Source organism: Cryptomeria japonica, chromosome 7, assembly GCF_030272615.1.
Source record: "Cryptomeria japonica chromosome 7, Sugi_1.0, whole genome shotgun sequence".
NCBI lineage: Eukaryota > Viridiplantae > Streptophyta > Pinopsida > Cupressales > Cupressaceae > Cryptomeria > Cryptomeria japonica.
Window position 1 is genome coordinate 647,492,509 of NC_081411.1, and position 14,209 is coordinate 647,506,717.

Sequence of the window (14,209 nt, forward strand, 5' to 3'; positions counted from 1 at the left end):
AGCTCATTATGGTTCGGTTTGTACTATTATGGTGTGGTATTTCTGCGAAGTGCAACTAACTCCATGTGGAGTGGACCTCCCCTGCTCCACGTCTGTCCACCAACTAAACTAGTTTGAAGAGCACACACCAACCATTCTCACTGCACATTCTTCTTTGAATTTCTCAAGATGTCAAGAATGGTAGTTCATGTTTGACCTTCAACTAACTACAATGCAGTATATTAATGTGGACAAATCTTTGCTCATGACAAGACTCAATCGTCCAATCCTGAATAGATACTTGAGATGGCTTATCATTCCTTCTGGATTGGGGTGTCAATATTTGTAGTTCTGTTCACTGTGGGTTTATCTGCAAATACATGGAGCTTCTCAATTTTAGGATATGAGCCCAGTGATCATCCTCATTCAGAGGACAGTTTGTTACGACTGTTCCAAGCATGGCAAACTAGGCATGGGAAACTGTACAACAGTTTAGATGAGACAGCCAAGAGACTGAACATCTTTAAGAGGAATGTGGAGTATATTCATCATCATAACAGAAACACTAGTGCTGGTCACTGGTTGGGTTTGAACAAATTTGCAGACCTAACAAATGAAGAATTCAAGGCTCTGTTTTCAAAGAAGAAAACTAATCCAAAGAGAAGATCTTTGGGTGCAATGATAAAGAAAGCTGAGTCATGCAAGATCCCTGCCTCTCTTGATTGGAGGGAAAAGGGGGCTGTCACTGGAGTCAAGGATCAAGGGAACTGTGGTAAGTATTAGGATTCATTTCAATCTAAGAAGCCCATTAGTTTTTTGTTGTTGTGGTTTGACATCCAATTGATGGTGTTGTGGCAGGGAGTTGCTGGTCTTTCTCAACAACAGGGGCAATTGAGGGTGTGAATGCCATATCTACAGGGAAGCTTGTAAGCTTGTCTGAGCAGGAGTTGGTGGACTGTGATTCAACCAACTATGGATGTGATGGAGGCTCTATGGACTATGCATTCCAGTGGGTCATTCAAAATAAAGGGATTGACACAGAGTCAAGTTATCCCTACACAGGGACAGATGGTAGTTGCAACATTAAGAAGGTATATGCTCTGTACTTTTCTTAAGGACTGAGTGTTTAGATTATCAATTATAAAATAATATTTTACATTCAGAAAATGGGTAGATATAAAATCACATCTGTAAAATCATATGGATAGATATAAAAATCACATCTGTAAAATCATATGGATAGAAGCAAATAAACCCTAGACGACTAATGCAATAGAAAAGGGGGAGGAAAATCTCCGTCATCCACTTTCCCCATACATTAACAGGCCTGGAGTGTAGAATCCTTTTCTTGAACTTCTTCTTCTTCTTCCTGTAAAACATGGGCTGACAAAATGATGAGAGTCAGTTGAAAAAACTTTCTTAACCAAATCAGCTGTAAGCACCAACAGTAAACCACTCAGAGATTCCTACTTTTAATATCTAGCATAGCCACAAATATTTAATTGTCAAACTACTCTGCCATTAAAAATTGTAGAGTCAAAGTAGAAAAATTGTATTGCTACATTAAGCCTAAATGTTTGATGAAATCCGATTTTGTCTCTTAGTTTGCATTATTGAATGAGCACTTTCAGGAAGCAAAGAAAGTAGTAGCAATCGACAGCTACACCGACGTGGCAGAATCTGATTCGGCACTGCTCTGTGCGGCCGCCAAACAACCAATCAGCGTTGGCATTGACGGTTCGGCGTGGGATTTTCAACTCTACTCTGGGGTAACTTTATACCTCTGCACTTGCATATTCCTTCAAAATCCAAAATATGCACATTGAATATATGCAACAAGAAATTGAATATACACAATGTATATATAATGCTTGACATATAAACAGGGAATATACGACGGAGACTGTTCCAGCGACCCAAACGACATTGATCATGCAGTGCTGATTGTGGGCTATGCCTCCCAAGATGGGGAAGACTACTGGATAGTGAAGAATTCGTGGGGTACAGACTGGGGAATAGAGGGATATTCCTACATTAGAAGAAACACAAATAAAACATATGGTGTCTGCGCGATTAATGCAATGGCCTCGCATCCTAATAAGAGCGCAACAGTATTACGCCCAAGCCGTCTGATAGGGCCGACATCGAAATTGTGAAAGTTCAGTAAGAAATTTCATGGAGCGAAGTATATTTAGTGTTGCTCCTCACAAACTAAGTGTTATTTTACGAAATTCGATATTGTAATCCATTCTATTAAGAATGATTAAGGTTAATCTTGTTTTGAATATGTTATATGATTGGGTCACGGAATTGACTTTCTATTAGTAGTAGTTTAATGAAAAGATAATTTCCATCCAAATATATAATCATTTATAATATTATGATCAATAAAAAAATAAACACAAAAATATTCACTATTCATTTGTAACGACATATTATGATCGTTCGATTATATAATTTTGTTTTTTTAAAGAGGAATTCGATTTTTATACAGGAGCAAAATTGAATTGGGAGAATAGGGGATGGGAGATTGAAAATTTGAGAGGCCTCAATGTTTCATGTACTTTTAAATCTTTGGAGCATGTATAAGTTGTTTTACAATATGGGACTTGGATAATATGTGGTCAAATATGCTATCTCTAGGCATGGACCTTAGACTTCCATCCCAAAGGCCCTTCCAGATCTCTATATCTAAAGTGTATTGAACTCCCCATTTTGAATCTGGCCTTTAGACCGTTTTTTAAGGAAATAGTTTCTCAACTTGGAAGAGGTATCTAGTGCAAGAACAATACTGACAAATTTGCTAGTTTAAGGGTTCATCCCTGAGCTTGTGTTGAAATAGACTTGAACAACCAACTGCTCAAAAATATTAAGCTAATTGGTCATGGTTTTGAGTTTTACCAACCTATTGTCTATTTAAATAAGCCTAATGCATGTTTCTTTTGTCATCAAGATGGCCACTTGATTTGAGATTGTCCAATTTAGAGGAATAGGTTTGTGTAGCCTACAATGTCTAGTCCTTCTAGTTCCCAACATGTGCAACCCCCTTATCAACACTTTGGGCTGAATGATTCATCTTCTTCTCAAAACCAAGTTACGCATCCCATGGTTCCGAAAAACTTTAATAAAAAGCCTATGGTTGTTGCTCCATCTTATAAGGATGCCATGGATTTGGACGGTTGGAAGGTGGTAAGAAAGAGGAAAGAATCGTTGGGTTTTTTTGTGCCTCAAAGTGACTCATTTTTTCCTCAAAACATATCCTCATCCTCAATTCCTCCTTATTCTAATTCACATGAGCGACACTCCTTGTCTCCCCCCTCCCCCCCTTACTCTAGACAAAGATCTAGGTCTCCTCCATCCGTGCCTAAAGATTCTAAGCTTCTAGACTAGTCAATAACTCTTGCTAATCGCTTTGGTGTTCTACCCGAAGGGGATAACCCTCCTGAATCAATTCAAGCATGAATTACAAAATTATTTCATGGAACGTTAGAGGAATTTCTCTCCCTTGGCATAAGTATGGCATTAAGGATATTATTGCTAAGTGGAAGCCTAATGTTATCTTCTTGTAAGAAGTCAAACTTAATGGTTCCTGCCTTACTTCTACTCTATTTAGTGCTTGGAAAACTGCCACTTTTTTTCATACACTTCATAGAGATGGTAGGGGGTTCTATTTTAGGTTTTTCTTCTTGGATAAGTAAGTTTGTTATTGCGAATGGTGACGACCCCTCACATAGTTGTGTGTGGGCCTTGACCTTCATTAATGGTCAACCTATCAATTTTTGCTTAGTCTATGGCAATAATAATGCAAAAGAGAGATGTGAGCTTTGGGATTGGATGACCAAAGAACTGCCCTATGCTAATGGGTTATTGGCAAAAATTGTAATATGGTGGAATTTTCTAATGATCACAGTTGGACAAGCCATGTTAAGATGAGTAATGAAGAGTTTGAGAAATGGTTGCATTGTCGTAATTCTATTGGGATGGTTGATCTAGTCCATAACAAATTCTCTAGTCATGCTCATAATTGGTACACTTGGTCTAATTACAGACTTAGTTCTGAGAGAAAGCTTAGTAGGTTGGAGAGATTCTATATCTCCCCCAACCTTCATTTGAATCAAGCATCCAATGGGATTTTAGTTAAGGTTGATTATTCTACCATTCTTTCAGACCATTTCCCCATCATATGTTCTATCTTGGGGGCTGATTTGAGAAATGCGGACTTGCAACTTTCTTTTAAACTTAATGTTTCTCATCTTAAAAACCCCTCATGGTTGGTTGCTTTAGTGGGCATTTGGAATTCTTTTCCTAAGCCAAAAGATGGTGAATCTTACAAAGATTGGTGGCAAAATGCTATTACTCAGTGTGTTGAATTTCTACGTGCCTTTGGTAAAAGAATGGCTTGGCAACGAAAGCGTAAAGAAACGTCACTTTAGGGGAAATTAGATCATTCTAGAAAATTACTTAACTCTAATCCGAGTAAATTTCAATATTCAAACTTTGATCACCATGATTGAGACTTAACTTTGTGAACTTGACATTTATAAAGGCCAAGGAGCTAAAATTCAAGCTAGCTTACACTAGATTAAAGAAGGTTTTAGGGGCTCCAATACTTTTTAAACTTTTTAAACTATAAACATAAAAAATAATATATTGGATCTATTCAAGATGAATCTAGATAGGTACACATGAATCCTAAAGAGATTGTAGCATCCTAAATTATACTCCCTTATGATTTTGTCCTCATTTGGGCCCTCACCTTGGTGTTCGTGTCCTGAGACTTGATCGGAGCCCTAATTCTGCTCACATTATGCAAACAACTCATTTTTCCAGCATGCACACTTTCTCCCCCTTGTTTCTTAGTCTTGGATCGGTTAGGATCAAGGTGTTAGCACCCTAGTCCTCGGGTACAAGAGTGCCTGATACTCTAGTCCTCCCAATCAGGGCTTATTTTGGGGCCTCACAATGTTCATTCAATTTGAGTGAGAATCCTGATCCTATGTCGACCCGTGTCAAAAAATTAATTTGTTTTTTGACATTCAAGTATAAAAGTAGATTTATCCCTCTCATTTTGGGATCCACTCCTAATGAATTCAATTCAAGTGATCAAGCATTCATTTAAATTCAAGTGAACAAGCAATTAGTCTTCCCTTAAGCATTGGAGCAGAAGTAAAGATTCAAGCATTGGATTTGACATTCATGTTCTATGTTTATTAAGACTTCATCAAACCCTAATTCCTTGTGGAGACAAACAAAACTCCATTTAAAGGTACAACATTAGTGTTTCGGACATTATTCAACATTTTCCTCATAAGGAGGTCACTTTCATTACTCCAATTCAATTACATTTCATTTCTATTCCATGGTTAATTCCAAAACTGGGGTTTAACCTAAGGCAAACCCATTTCCCTCTGTATTGTGCATAGGAACGGGTATGAAGTTGCGATCTTCAAAATTCGCTTTATTTACAGAGACAAATAGGTTCCCCTTTGGATGGTGAAAAGTGCGGAGGACTAGAGTGATGAGCATTTCGGTCCCAACTTTTTAGGAGCTCCTTTTGGGAACAAATTCAAACACTCTTACATTTCTCAAATCTAGGTTTGTAAATTTGTCTGATGACTGTAGCTCACTATTTATGTGTATTTACTTCAATTCTAGAACATTTTCACAATTCAAGTTAAAAGAGGAAAGTCAACCACTTAATCCTAGTGAATCTAATAAGAATTCTCAGCCCTATCCTTGTTAATTCATGGCTAGATCTATTAGGTTCACTCATCTTTTAATGTAATGGTCCCTAAGTCTAAAATTAGTGGTTTTCATACATCTAATTGTGGAAACCCTAATTTTTCACCATTACATTTTGGTGATCCCAACATCTTACTCTTTAATTTTCGGATTTATGTTGTCAGATTCTGAGTGTTTTTCTAATTCAAATTTACATTTACAAGTTTAATTTTCAATTGAATTTTTAAAAAATAAGAGGTTAAATTCACAAAAACCCTAATTTTTTAAATATAAAATTGAACTTGTGGGTTGTCTAATTTGGATTAATTATTTCAGATCTGATTATTCATGCAATTTCAAATTCAAATTTGCACTCATAGATCTAATTTTCAATTGAATTACATAAATTTAGTGGTTGAAATTACAAAAACCCTAATTTATAAATCTAAAACCTACCTGTGGGTTGCATAATTTTTCAAATCAAATTTCAAATCTAATCTTTATGGTATGTTGTTGATCTAGCTACATTTATCTTTCAAATTCACAAATCAAATTGCTTCAATAATTGGTTAGTCAATCACTTTTTTTAAAAAAATTGTATTGTTTAATCACAGTTTTTAATTTCAAATTCAAATTTCCCTCCTTTGTGCATGAGTTTTACTACCATTAGTCCTACCTACAATATTCTCATGAAAAGAAGTTGTAGAATTAAGGCATCCCAAGGTTTACGCATCAAGGACATGGAGCCTATTTTGGATAGATTATTTCATGAGAATGTTGGGGGTTCCTCTAATCCAACAAATGATATCGTTTATCCCCATTCTCTATATGATTCTCATGATGAGGATGAATCACTAACTAGGGTTTCTGTTGACCAATCAAAGAAGATTGACAATGAATTTTAAAATCTTCAACAATGGATGAGTCAACAATACTCAGAAAGTGAGGCTATCCCATTGATTGAAGGGTTAAAATGAATGGTCCAAAGTGATAAAGTTGGTGTTGATTTGTTGCATGGCCTCGTTCATATTGTTGACACTAATATCGTGCCTATGAAAAGTTATGCTGAAGTCCTTGGTTACACCCAATCTCCTAGCCAAGTTAATCACTTCATTCCTATTGCAACATTTGTGCCTATTATGCCTACTTTCACATCTTCCATCACAACTACTTCCACACAAAATATTAATCCTACACATGTTGGTCAAGGAGGCAACTTTTCTAATCAAAACTCTTTCATACCTCCTTTTGTGAGTCTTCCATTAGTGACCCAATCATCTCCCATACCTACATATCATAGTGTTCCACCTCCTTACTCTCAACCTCCACCTTCATACAACAATGTTACTCCTCCATATTGATCCAATATGCCTAATTTCAATCCATCCATCAAAGCAACCATCAATAACCTAGCCCAAACCATTTCATCCTTGCAACAACACCTAGCTTCAATCACCCAATCCAAGTTTAATGTGCTCACATTTGATTTAGCGAGCCCATTATCCAATTATATTATCTATGTTGTCCCTCCTAAACATGTGGAAATAACTCAATTGGAGATTTATAATGGAAAAGGTGATCCCTTGACTCATGTGAAAACATTTCAAACTTTGTGTAGTGATTTTTCTCATGATTAAAAACTTTTGCCTAAATTGTTTACTAGAACTTTTAGGGATAAAGCTTTGCAATGGTATTGTGCTTTGCCTTCTTATTATATTACATCATTTCAACAATTGGTTAATGCTTTCATTCAACAATTTCACAATATTATTGGTCCTAAGATTACTATGACTAACTTGATTCATTTAAAAAAAAAAATGTGTTAGGTAAAGGGCCTAAGCTGAGAGTAGAAAATACCTATTTAACTCACCAACATTTTACCTATTTTCCTCCTTCCCAGTCAGGAAATGATTCTCTACATGATTGTTAGAAGATTCTAACATTTTAATGGGCTTAGAATTGATCCTTACAGAGTGTAGATTTCTAGCTTAGTGATTAGCTTAACCAGATCGGAGTAAACCGTTTGGTCATGCCCATAAGATTATTTAATATTTTGAGCAATATTTGAATCATTCAAAGTAATGCATCCCAAGAAGTTGAGCAAACAACATTTAAAAAAAGGATTGGATGAGTATTGGCATCCACATTCAACCAACTTCCACATAGTAGATTTATCATCTGGACCAATAATCACCATTAGGAGGGAGTCTCCTATCTACTGCATTGAATGATTCCACATTGTCCTTGATTGCATACGATTTTCTCTTGGAGGATCTCTCAGTATGCTCTGCCCCTCCACAAAGATGACTAGCCCTTATCATTGTTGAGGAAGTATGCCTCAAACTTACTAGTTAAAACCTCCCCTAAAGGACTAGTTTCAGAAAGTTTGGTGTGACCTAAATTCAGGTCTTGGTGAAGTCAAGCAAAGAAGTGATTTGGGTGTGATCTTGGTGTTCGACAAGTTTCTCCAAGCGATTAGTCGAAGTCACATTCCTAGGCAATGAGCTTTTGTCTCAGCAAGACATTCAAATGGTCTTGGCGAAGTGTTGTGGATATTGGTGTAACATCTGGGTTTGATAAGACTCTTCAAGTAGTTTGTAGAAGTCACTCATCTTACCGATTTCGTTGAGATAGTTGGTGGGTCTTGGTGACATCAAGGAGATCGGTGTGACATTCAAATTTGCTAAGATACCTCAAGATGGTAGCCAAAGTCACTTTTTTGGGCGATAAGATGGTTTCGATGAGACATAGTCGAGTCTTGGCGACGAGCAGTCTTTTCAAGGTGACCTTGGTTTTTGTTGAGACATATAAAAGAGTTAGTCAGAGACATAGTCTTAAGGCTTCGATAAGAAATTCTAAGAAGGATGCCAAACACATAGTCTATGCCTATAAGACCATGTTGATAAGACATGATGATTGTTTTGGCGATACAATTGATTTTGATGAGATATTGGAGTTCGAAAAAAGAATTCTAGGAGATTGTCGAAGTAAAGACTCTTGTCAATAACCTTAGAGACCTAGAGGGAACCACAATTGAACTCATGTTGACCTTTTGAGTTATGGATCGATGATTGGTCCAAGTTGGAGTCTAAGGAATTCGATGAGAGTTCACAAAGATGGTTGTGTTGGGACCTCAAAATTTTTGCCTAATTTTGAAGTCCCAGGTTCGAAATTTTGATTTTTGACACTAAGAATCCCATTTTGCAGATAACACATTGTGTTATACTACAACCTTTGTAGATATCTAATCAGAGGACATTGTGTTAGTCACATAGGAATATGAAGAGAAAGCACATGATATGCTATTAGGACAAGTAGCAGGTTAGGGATGACATTCACCACTGAGTTGGAATTGCATTGGGTAGGCTGCTTTGATCTAGGAGAAGTATGGTTATGTTTTGGCTAACACATCGTGTTAGTCACACTTGGTTGCAATTGTCAATAACACACCATGTTAGTCGCACAAATATTGCAGGGGTAGCGCATAACACACAGGTTATCGCTATTTACTACATGACAACAAGTGACAGGATAGTCATATAACACGCAGGTTATTGATCTAACAAAGGTTGAGAGACTGTCAGGTGCGCATAATGTGTGTGTTATTGACTACCCGATCAAGCAACTGAATGTTTGTGTGACCGCACAAGGGGTGCAGGACAACAGGAACAAAGAATGACAATGAATGATTTTCCCCACAGGGGTCTCAGGCAGCATCGAGGGGCGTTGTGGGACAAGGCCGCACGCTGAGGTTTAAGGTCCCCCGCCATCCCGCAAGGCACAGGAAGGCATAAACAAGGGTTCCATGCGGGATAGCGGGGAATGAAGAATTACAACGGAAGGGTTACCCCACAGGGGGTTCATGTGACATTCGGTGGTGTTGCGGGATAAGGGAGTACAACGTAGTATGGGGTCCCCACTATCCCGTGTGGCCAAAGAAAGGAAGAAGAACAACAATAGAGATAGAGGGCGCAACAGGACAACAAGATGTAGTGGCAGACTAGGAGGTCCTTACCCCACACAGGTCCCAGGATGGTGCCAGGTATGGTGCAGGAGAAGAAACATAAAGGGGGATAGATGTCCCCGCCACCCTGCAACGATTGATGATAGAACAACCAAGAAAGGAAGGGCTTATGCAGGGGTTCCCCGTAGGATAACATGGAGCATTGAAGAGCAAGGGGAATGCTTACCCTGTGGGGGTAAAATGGGAATGAAGGTGATGGTGTGGGGCAAGATGAAGGCTCAAGAGCCTTTTCCTCGCCACCCCGTAGGGGTCTTGTGGGCACGAAGATGGTCGTGCAGGGGAAGCATAGGAAGGAGAAAGGATCATCCTCACCACCTCGCATGGTAGTAAGGGGACACTAAGGCATGCAACGGGGTAAAATATAGAAGGAAAATGAAGGGCCCCACCATCCTACAACATGAAAGGTGATAAGAAGATGGCTTGCGGGGCAACGTGGGGGTATAACAAGAGACCTTTCCCCACTATCCAACGACAATTGAGGCGATAAGTAGGTGACTTCGCGGGGCAAGGTGGCAAAGAGAGAATAGGGTATCTCGCCAGCCTGTAGGGATGCTGTTATCACAAAGGTGTATAACATGCATTTTAGTTGACACGCGAAGTGCCATGCTTGTAGCCCGATAGTCAAATCGTTCACGTGGGGAGGTTGATGGAGGTTGAACAAATGATAGATGGAGAGTTTTTAAGGATGTGGAATGTGCTAATTGAGTCAATTCCACCTATTGAAGGGAGAGACACTGCCAACAGAGATTGTTGTGTCGACATAATGCAAATAGAGGTTTGCAGCCAGATCGGATCATATTGTAGTGATGAAACCAGGAAGGAAGGTGGTTGCATTTAATGGTGAATCGATAGAGGATTGAGTGTGTGGATCAAGAGGATTACATGATCTTCTATGAATGAGTTATCATGGTCTTGAGCAAATCAAAGGGTCTCTAGTCGACACAATGTAAGGACGCAAGGTAGGCGAGATTACTAAATGTAGTAATCCACTCTTAGAGATTGATCAAGATATGACAGGAAAAAATCTATGTTAGCGGTCAATCTGTAGTTGGAGGACATATTTCTTCAAGGCTCAAAAAATCTACCTCTAATTGTCCTCAGGCTTGCAACTCAAAGGGGCTACCATTGCAGGTGCTCACATTCAATGCATTCAAAGTGATTGTGTGTAATGTACAAGGACTAATTCCTTAGGGCATATTGTAATCTCATGCAATCAGATTGTGACAAGTGTGTCTCATCTGGCCTGAGGCTTGTTTCGCTCCCTTGTCTTATAAAAGGGAATTTAGGGCTAGTGAGAGGGGGTCCAGTTCGGATTTTGGGAAGTTCTTCTTCCATGTACTGTCGAAGGTTAAGAGTAAGCTAGAGTTCATATTTTCAACTTGTAATCATTTTGCCACTGCAAATAGTGTATAACTAGAATGCATGTAAATCTTAATGTTTTTATTGTAATTGTCTCTTGTATGTAATTCCACTATTTTATGAAATATATGATTAAGGATCCTTTGTTTTGTCCCTGCAAGCTCATGTGTTTATCTTATTTTTTGCTTCTCTTCAAGGAAGAGATTAAAGTGCTTTTAATAGGATAATGAAATGGTGTTGTGTGCATGTAGGATAAATAAGAATGGCTGCAATAGAATTATAATAAGGGAGTATTAGTGTAGTGCATTAATATTAAGAACCCACTAGTTATGTGTTAGTCTATTTGGGTTTAATGTCTATTGGTTGTAACTTGACTCTGTTGCCCTGATGAAGGCACTGGTAATGGGGTTTCCTCCTAGTTTTTAGAATCAATCCATTCTCTTAAAGACTCTTTTATTTCTTGTTTTTGTTTTCTGTTTATAGGAGTAGGTTTAGTGTAGAAACCCATCCCAAATGCTGAGTGAGTTTAAAAGCCAAGATTGTAGCCAAATCTAAAGATTCATACACTTTCCTTGGCATAAACACATTGTGATATATGTTGAAAATTATAATGCCATGAATGTTGAAGTTCATAAGCTATTTAGGCATTACTTAGGTACACCCATCTTGATCTCGCAGAGCTAGAAGTGCAGGAGTTTTCAGTCTTGTGATTGAATCTCGTTAGTTGGCCAAATCCAGCCTTGAACCTGTTGATAAGAGAGTGGCTAAATTTGTAGGGTTTTGGGACCTACTGATTTGAGAACCAACAGGTTGAATGGAGCCATGCAAACTAAAATGAATTTATTTTCTTGACAGATATCAAAATCCTTCTATGTGAAGACTAGTTATAGTCCTGAGTATCTAATCTTGTTGATTATTAATCCTTGCTAAGAAATTTGGAAATGTTTCATCATATACACCATCTGCTCCCTTGTTTGCCAATCTGTCTACTTTCTCATTCCCTTCTCTATAAATTTGATTTATTGAATATTCTTCAAATTATTTGAGTAAATCTAGTTTTGTTTATAAATGGCCATTTAGTTTCCAATTTGTAGTTGCTCCTGTTCTTAGAGCATTGATTATAATGGTTGAATCTCCTTCTATTTCTATTTTCTTAATATTTAACTTTTTACCTAATAGCAGTCCTACTACTAGACCTTGGATTTCGACTATTTTATTAGTGTCTACCCCTATAGAATTATTTATGTTGTCAATCTCCTCTCCATTCCAATTGTGAAGTATACATCTAATTATAAGCTCCCAGGTTACCCCTTGAAGCTCCATTAAAGTTTAGCTTATACCAGTCGTTCCTAGGGTTTTTCCATCTAACTTGATCCCTCTTGTTAGGCTTATTCTCATTGTTGTTTCTAATGTAAGGTGGAATTTTTAGCCCCTGCCATTTATTCCTGGTTTTTTCATCCCATCTTGTTAGAACTACTTTCTTCCTTTTGTTGAGAGAATAGTCTGCTATTAGTGACTTCCATTATGGCCACCTCTAGTTTGTTAGTTAATTGATTTTCATTCATGAATTTCGATTTAAAGATCCTTCTATTTATTTCCTTCCAAATCTCCCATAACAAAATGGAAGGAGCTATTTTCCATAAAATACTATAAAATACCTTTGTTATTCAGTGTTGGCCAACTTTGAAACCAGCTCAATAGATCATTGGGAATAGTTGTTGATCACCCTAGTTTATTACAAAGCCATCTCCAACAATTATTGGTGTATTGGCAACTTAACAAAAGGCGATTTGTTAATTCTTCCTTATTTTCGCATAGTGGGCACCTTGTAGGGCCTTCAAAACCTAGTTTAGTGAACCAATCTACTATTGGGATCATCTTTTGAAGATTTGTCCAAGTAAAAATACCAGCTTTGGGTAAGAAATTGTTGCTTCAACAAATTTCTATCGATATGTTGGATACAAGATGTTGTAATTTCTTATTTAATAGGTTGTGTCCTTCTTTAACACTATAGGATCCAATTTTGGATCCTGCCCAAACAAGTCTATCTTCTCCCTTTCTAAATTTAGGATCTTTCTATCTTCTAATAGTCTTTTGAATGACTCTGTTTCCTACCTTGGAAGGTTTAGATTATCAAGATATTTCCACTTCCAACCTTGGGCATGGTCATCATTTGGGAACTCCACGTAGTCCTTGACAAACTCACCCCATTGAGTAGTCAGCCTATCCTTAATCAGATTGTTCTCTATTAGACTATATAGGGCTAAATATCCTCCTCCCAAAATAATGATTTGTCTCCTTTAGCTATGTCCCAGGTTAGCTTTTTAGAGATAATATCTCTACATTCTAGGAGGATATTCCAAATTCTCGATCCTTTAGGGGGGGATACAGTCCTGAAAATACTTGTAGAGTCATTACTAGTTAGATATTTTTGTTTGAGGATTCTAACCCATTTTAGATTGGGTTCCTTATACATCTTCCAGAATAGCTTTGCACCTAATGCCTTGTTTTGCTTGATCTGTTTTTTTAATCCAATCCCACCCTCTGTTATTGGTCTACATATTTTATCCCAAATTATAAGAGCGAGCTTCTTCTTCTCTGAAGTTCAATTCCAAAACAAATTTAGTAGTTTCTTATTCAATTTATCATTTGTTCCTTTGGGTAGGGGGAGATAGGACATTTGATAAATTGGAATAGTGGATAATACTTTTTTTAACATTCTAACGTTTCCTACTGAAGAGAGCCATTTACTCTTCCAAACTTTCAGTTTCTTATCTATCTTAGTTAGAATGTGGCCCCATACTTTTTTGTTTCTTTGTCCCTTGTCCAGGTGTAGGCCAATATATTTACTGGGTAATGCTCCTTTCCTGTAGCCCAAAATATGGCAAATTTTTAATTCTATCCTGGGAGCGAAATTGAAGAACATTTCTGATTTATTTTGATTAACCGATTCTCGTGATGCTTTAGAATAGTTCGATATTATTTTCATAAACATTCTAGCTTTTTGTTTACAAACTTTTCCCATGAGCATGGTATCATCAACAAATTTTTGATGAGTAATAGGTTATATGCCATTGGTTACTTTGATGCCTTTAATTTGGTTAAATTGTTATGGGCCTTAGTGAT

At 37.5% G+C, this 14,209-nt stretch overlaps 1 protein-coding gene across 1 annotated transcript; it reads left to right on the forward strand.

Moving 5' to 3' along the window:
- Positions 1-236: 236 nt before the first annotated feature.
- Positions 237-2,271, forward strand: LOC131057412 (ervatamin-B). Its single transcript, XM_057991591.2, has 4 exons — positions 237-751; positions 838-1,070; positions 1,611-1,748; positions 1,866-2,271. The coding sequence occupies exons 1-4, from the start codon at positions 286-288 to the stop codon at positions 2,133-2,135; spliced, it is 1,107 nt and encodes a 368-aa protein (XP_057847574.2). The 5' UTR covers positions 237-285; the 3' UTR covers positions 2,136-2,271.
- The last annotated feature ends 11,938 nt before the right edge of the window (positions 2,272-14,209 follow it).

Coding starts and splice junctions, on each gene's coding strand:
- LOC131057412 (XM_057991591.2), top strand. CDS start 286: ATGGCTTATCATTCCTTCTGGATTGGGGTGTCAATATTTGTAGTTCTG. Junction 752..837: donor CAAGGATCAAGGGAACTGTG/GTAAGTATTAGG, acceptor GTGTTGTGGCAG/GGAGTTGCTGGTCTTTCTCA. Junction 1,749..1,865: donor ATTTTCAACTCTACTCTGGG/GTAACTTTATAC, acceptor ACATATAAACAG/GGAATATACGACGGAGACTG.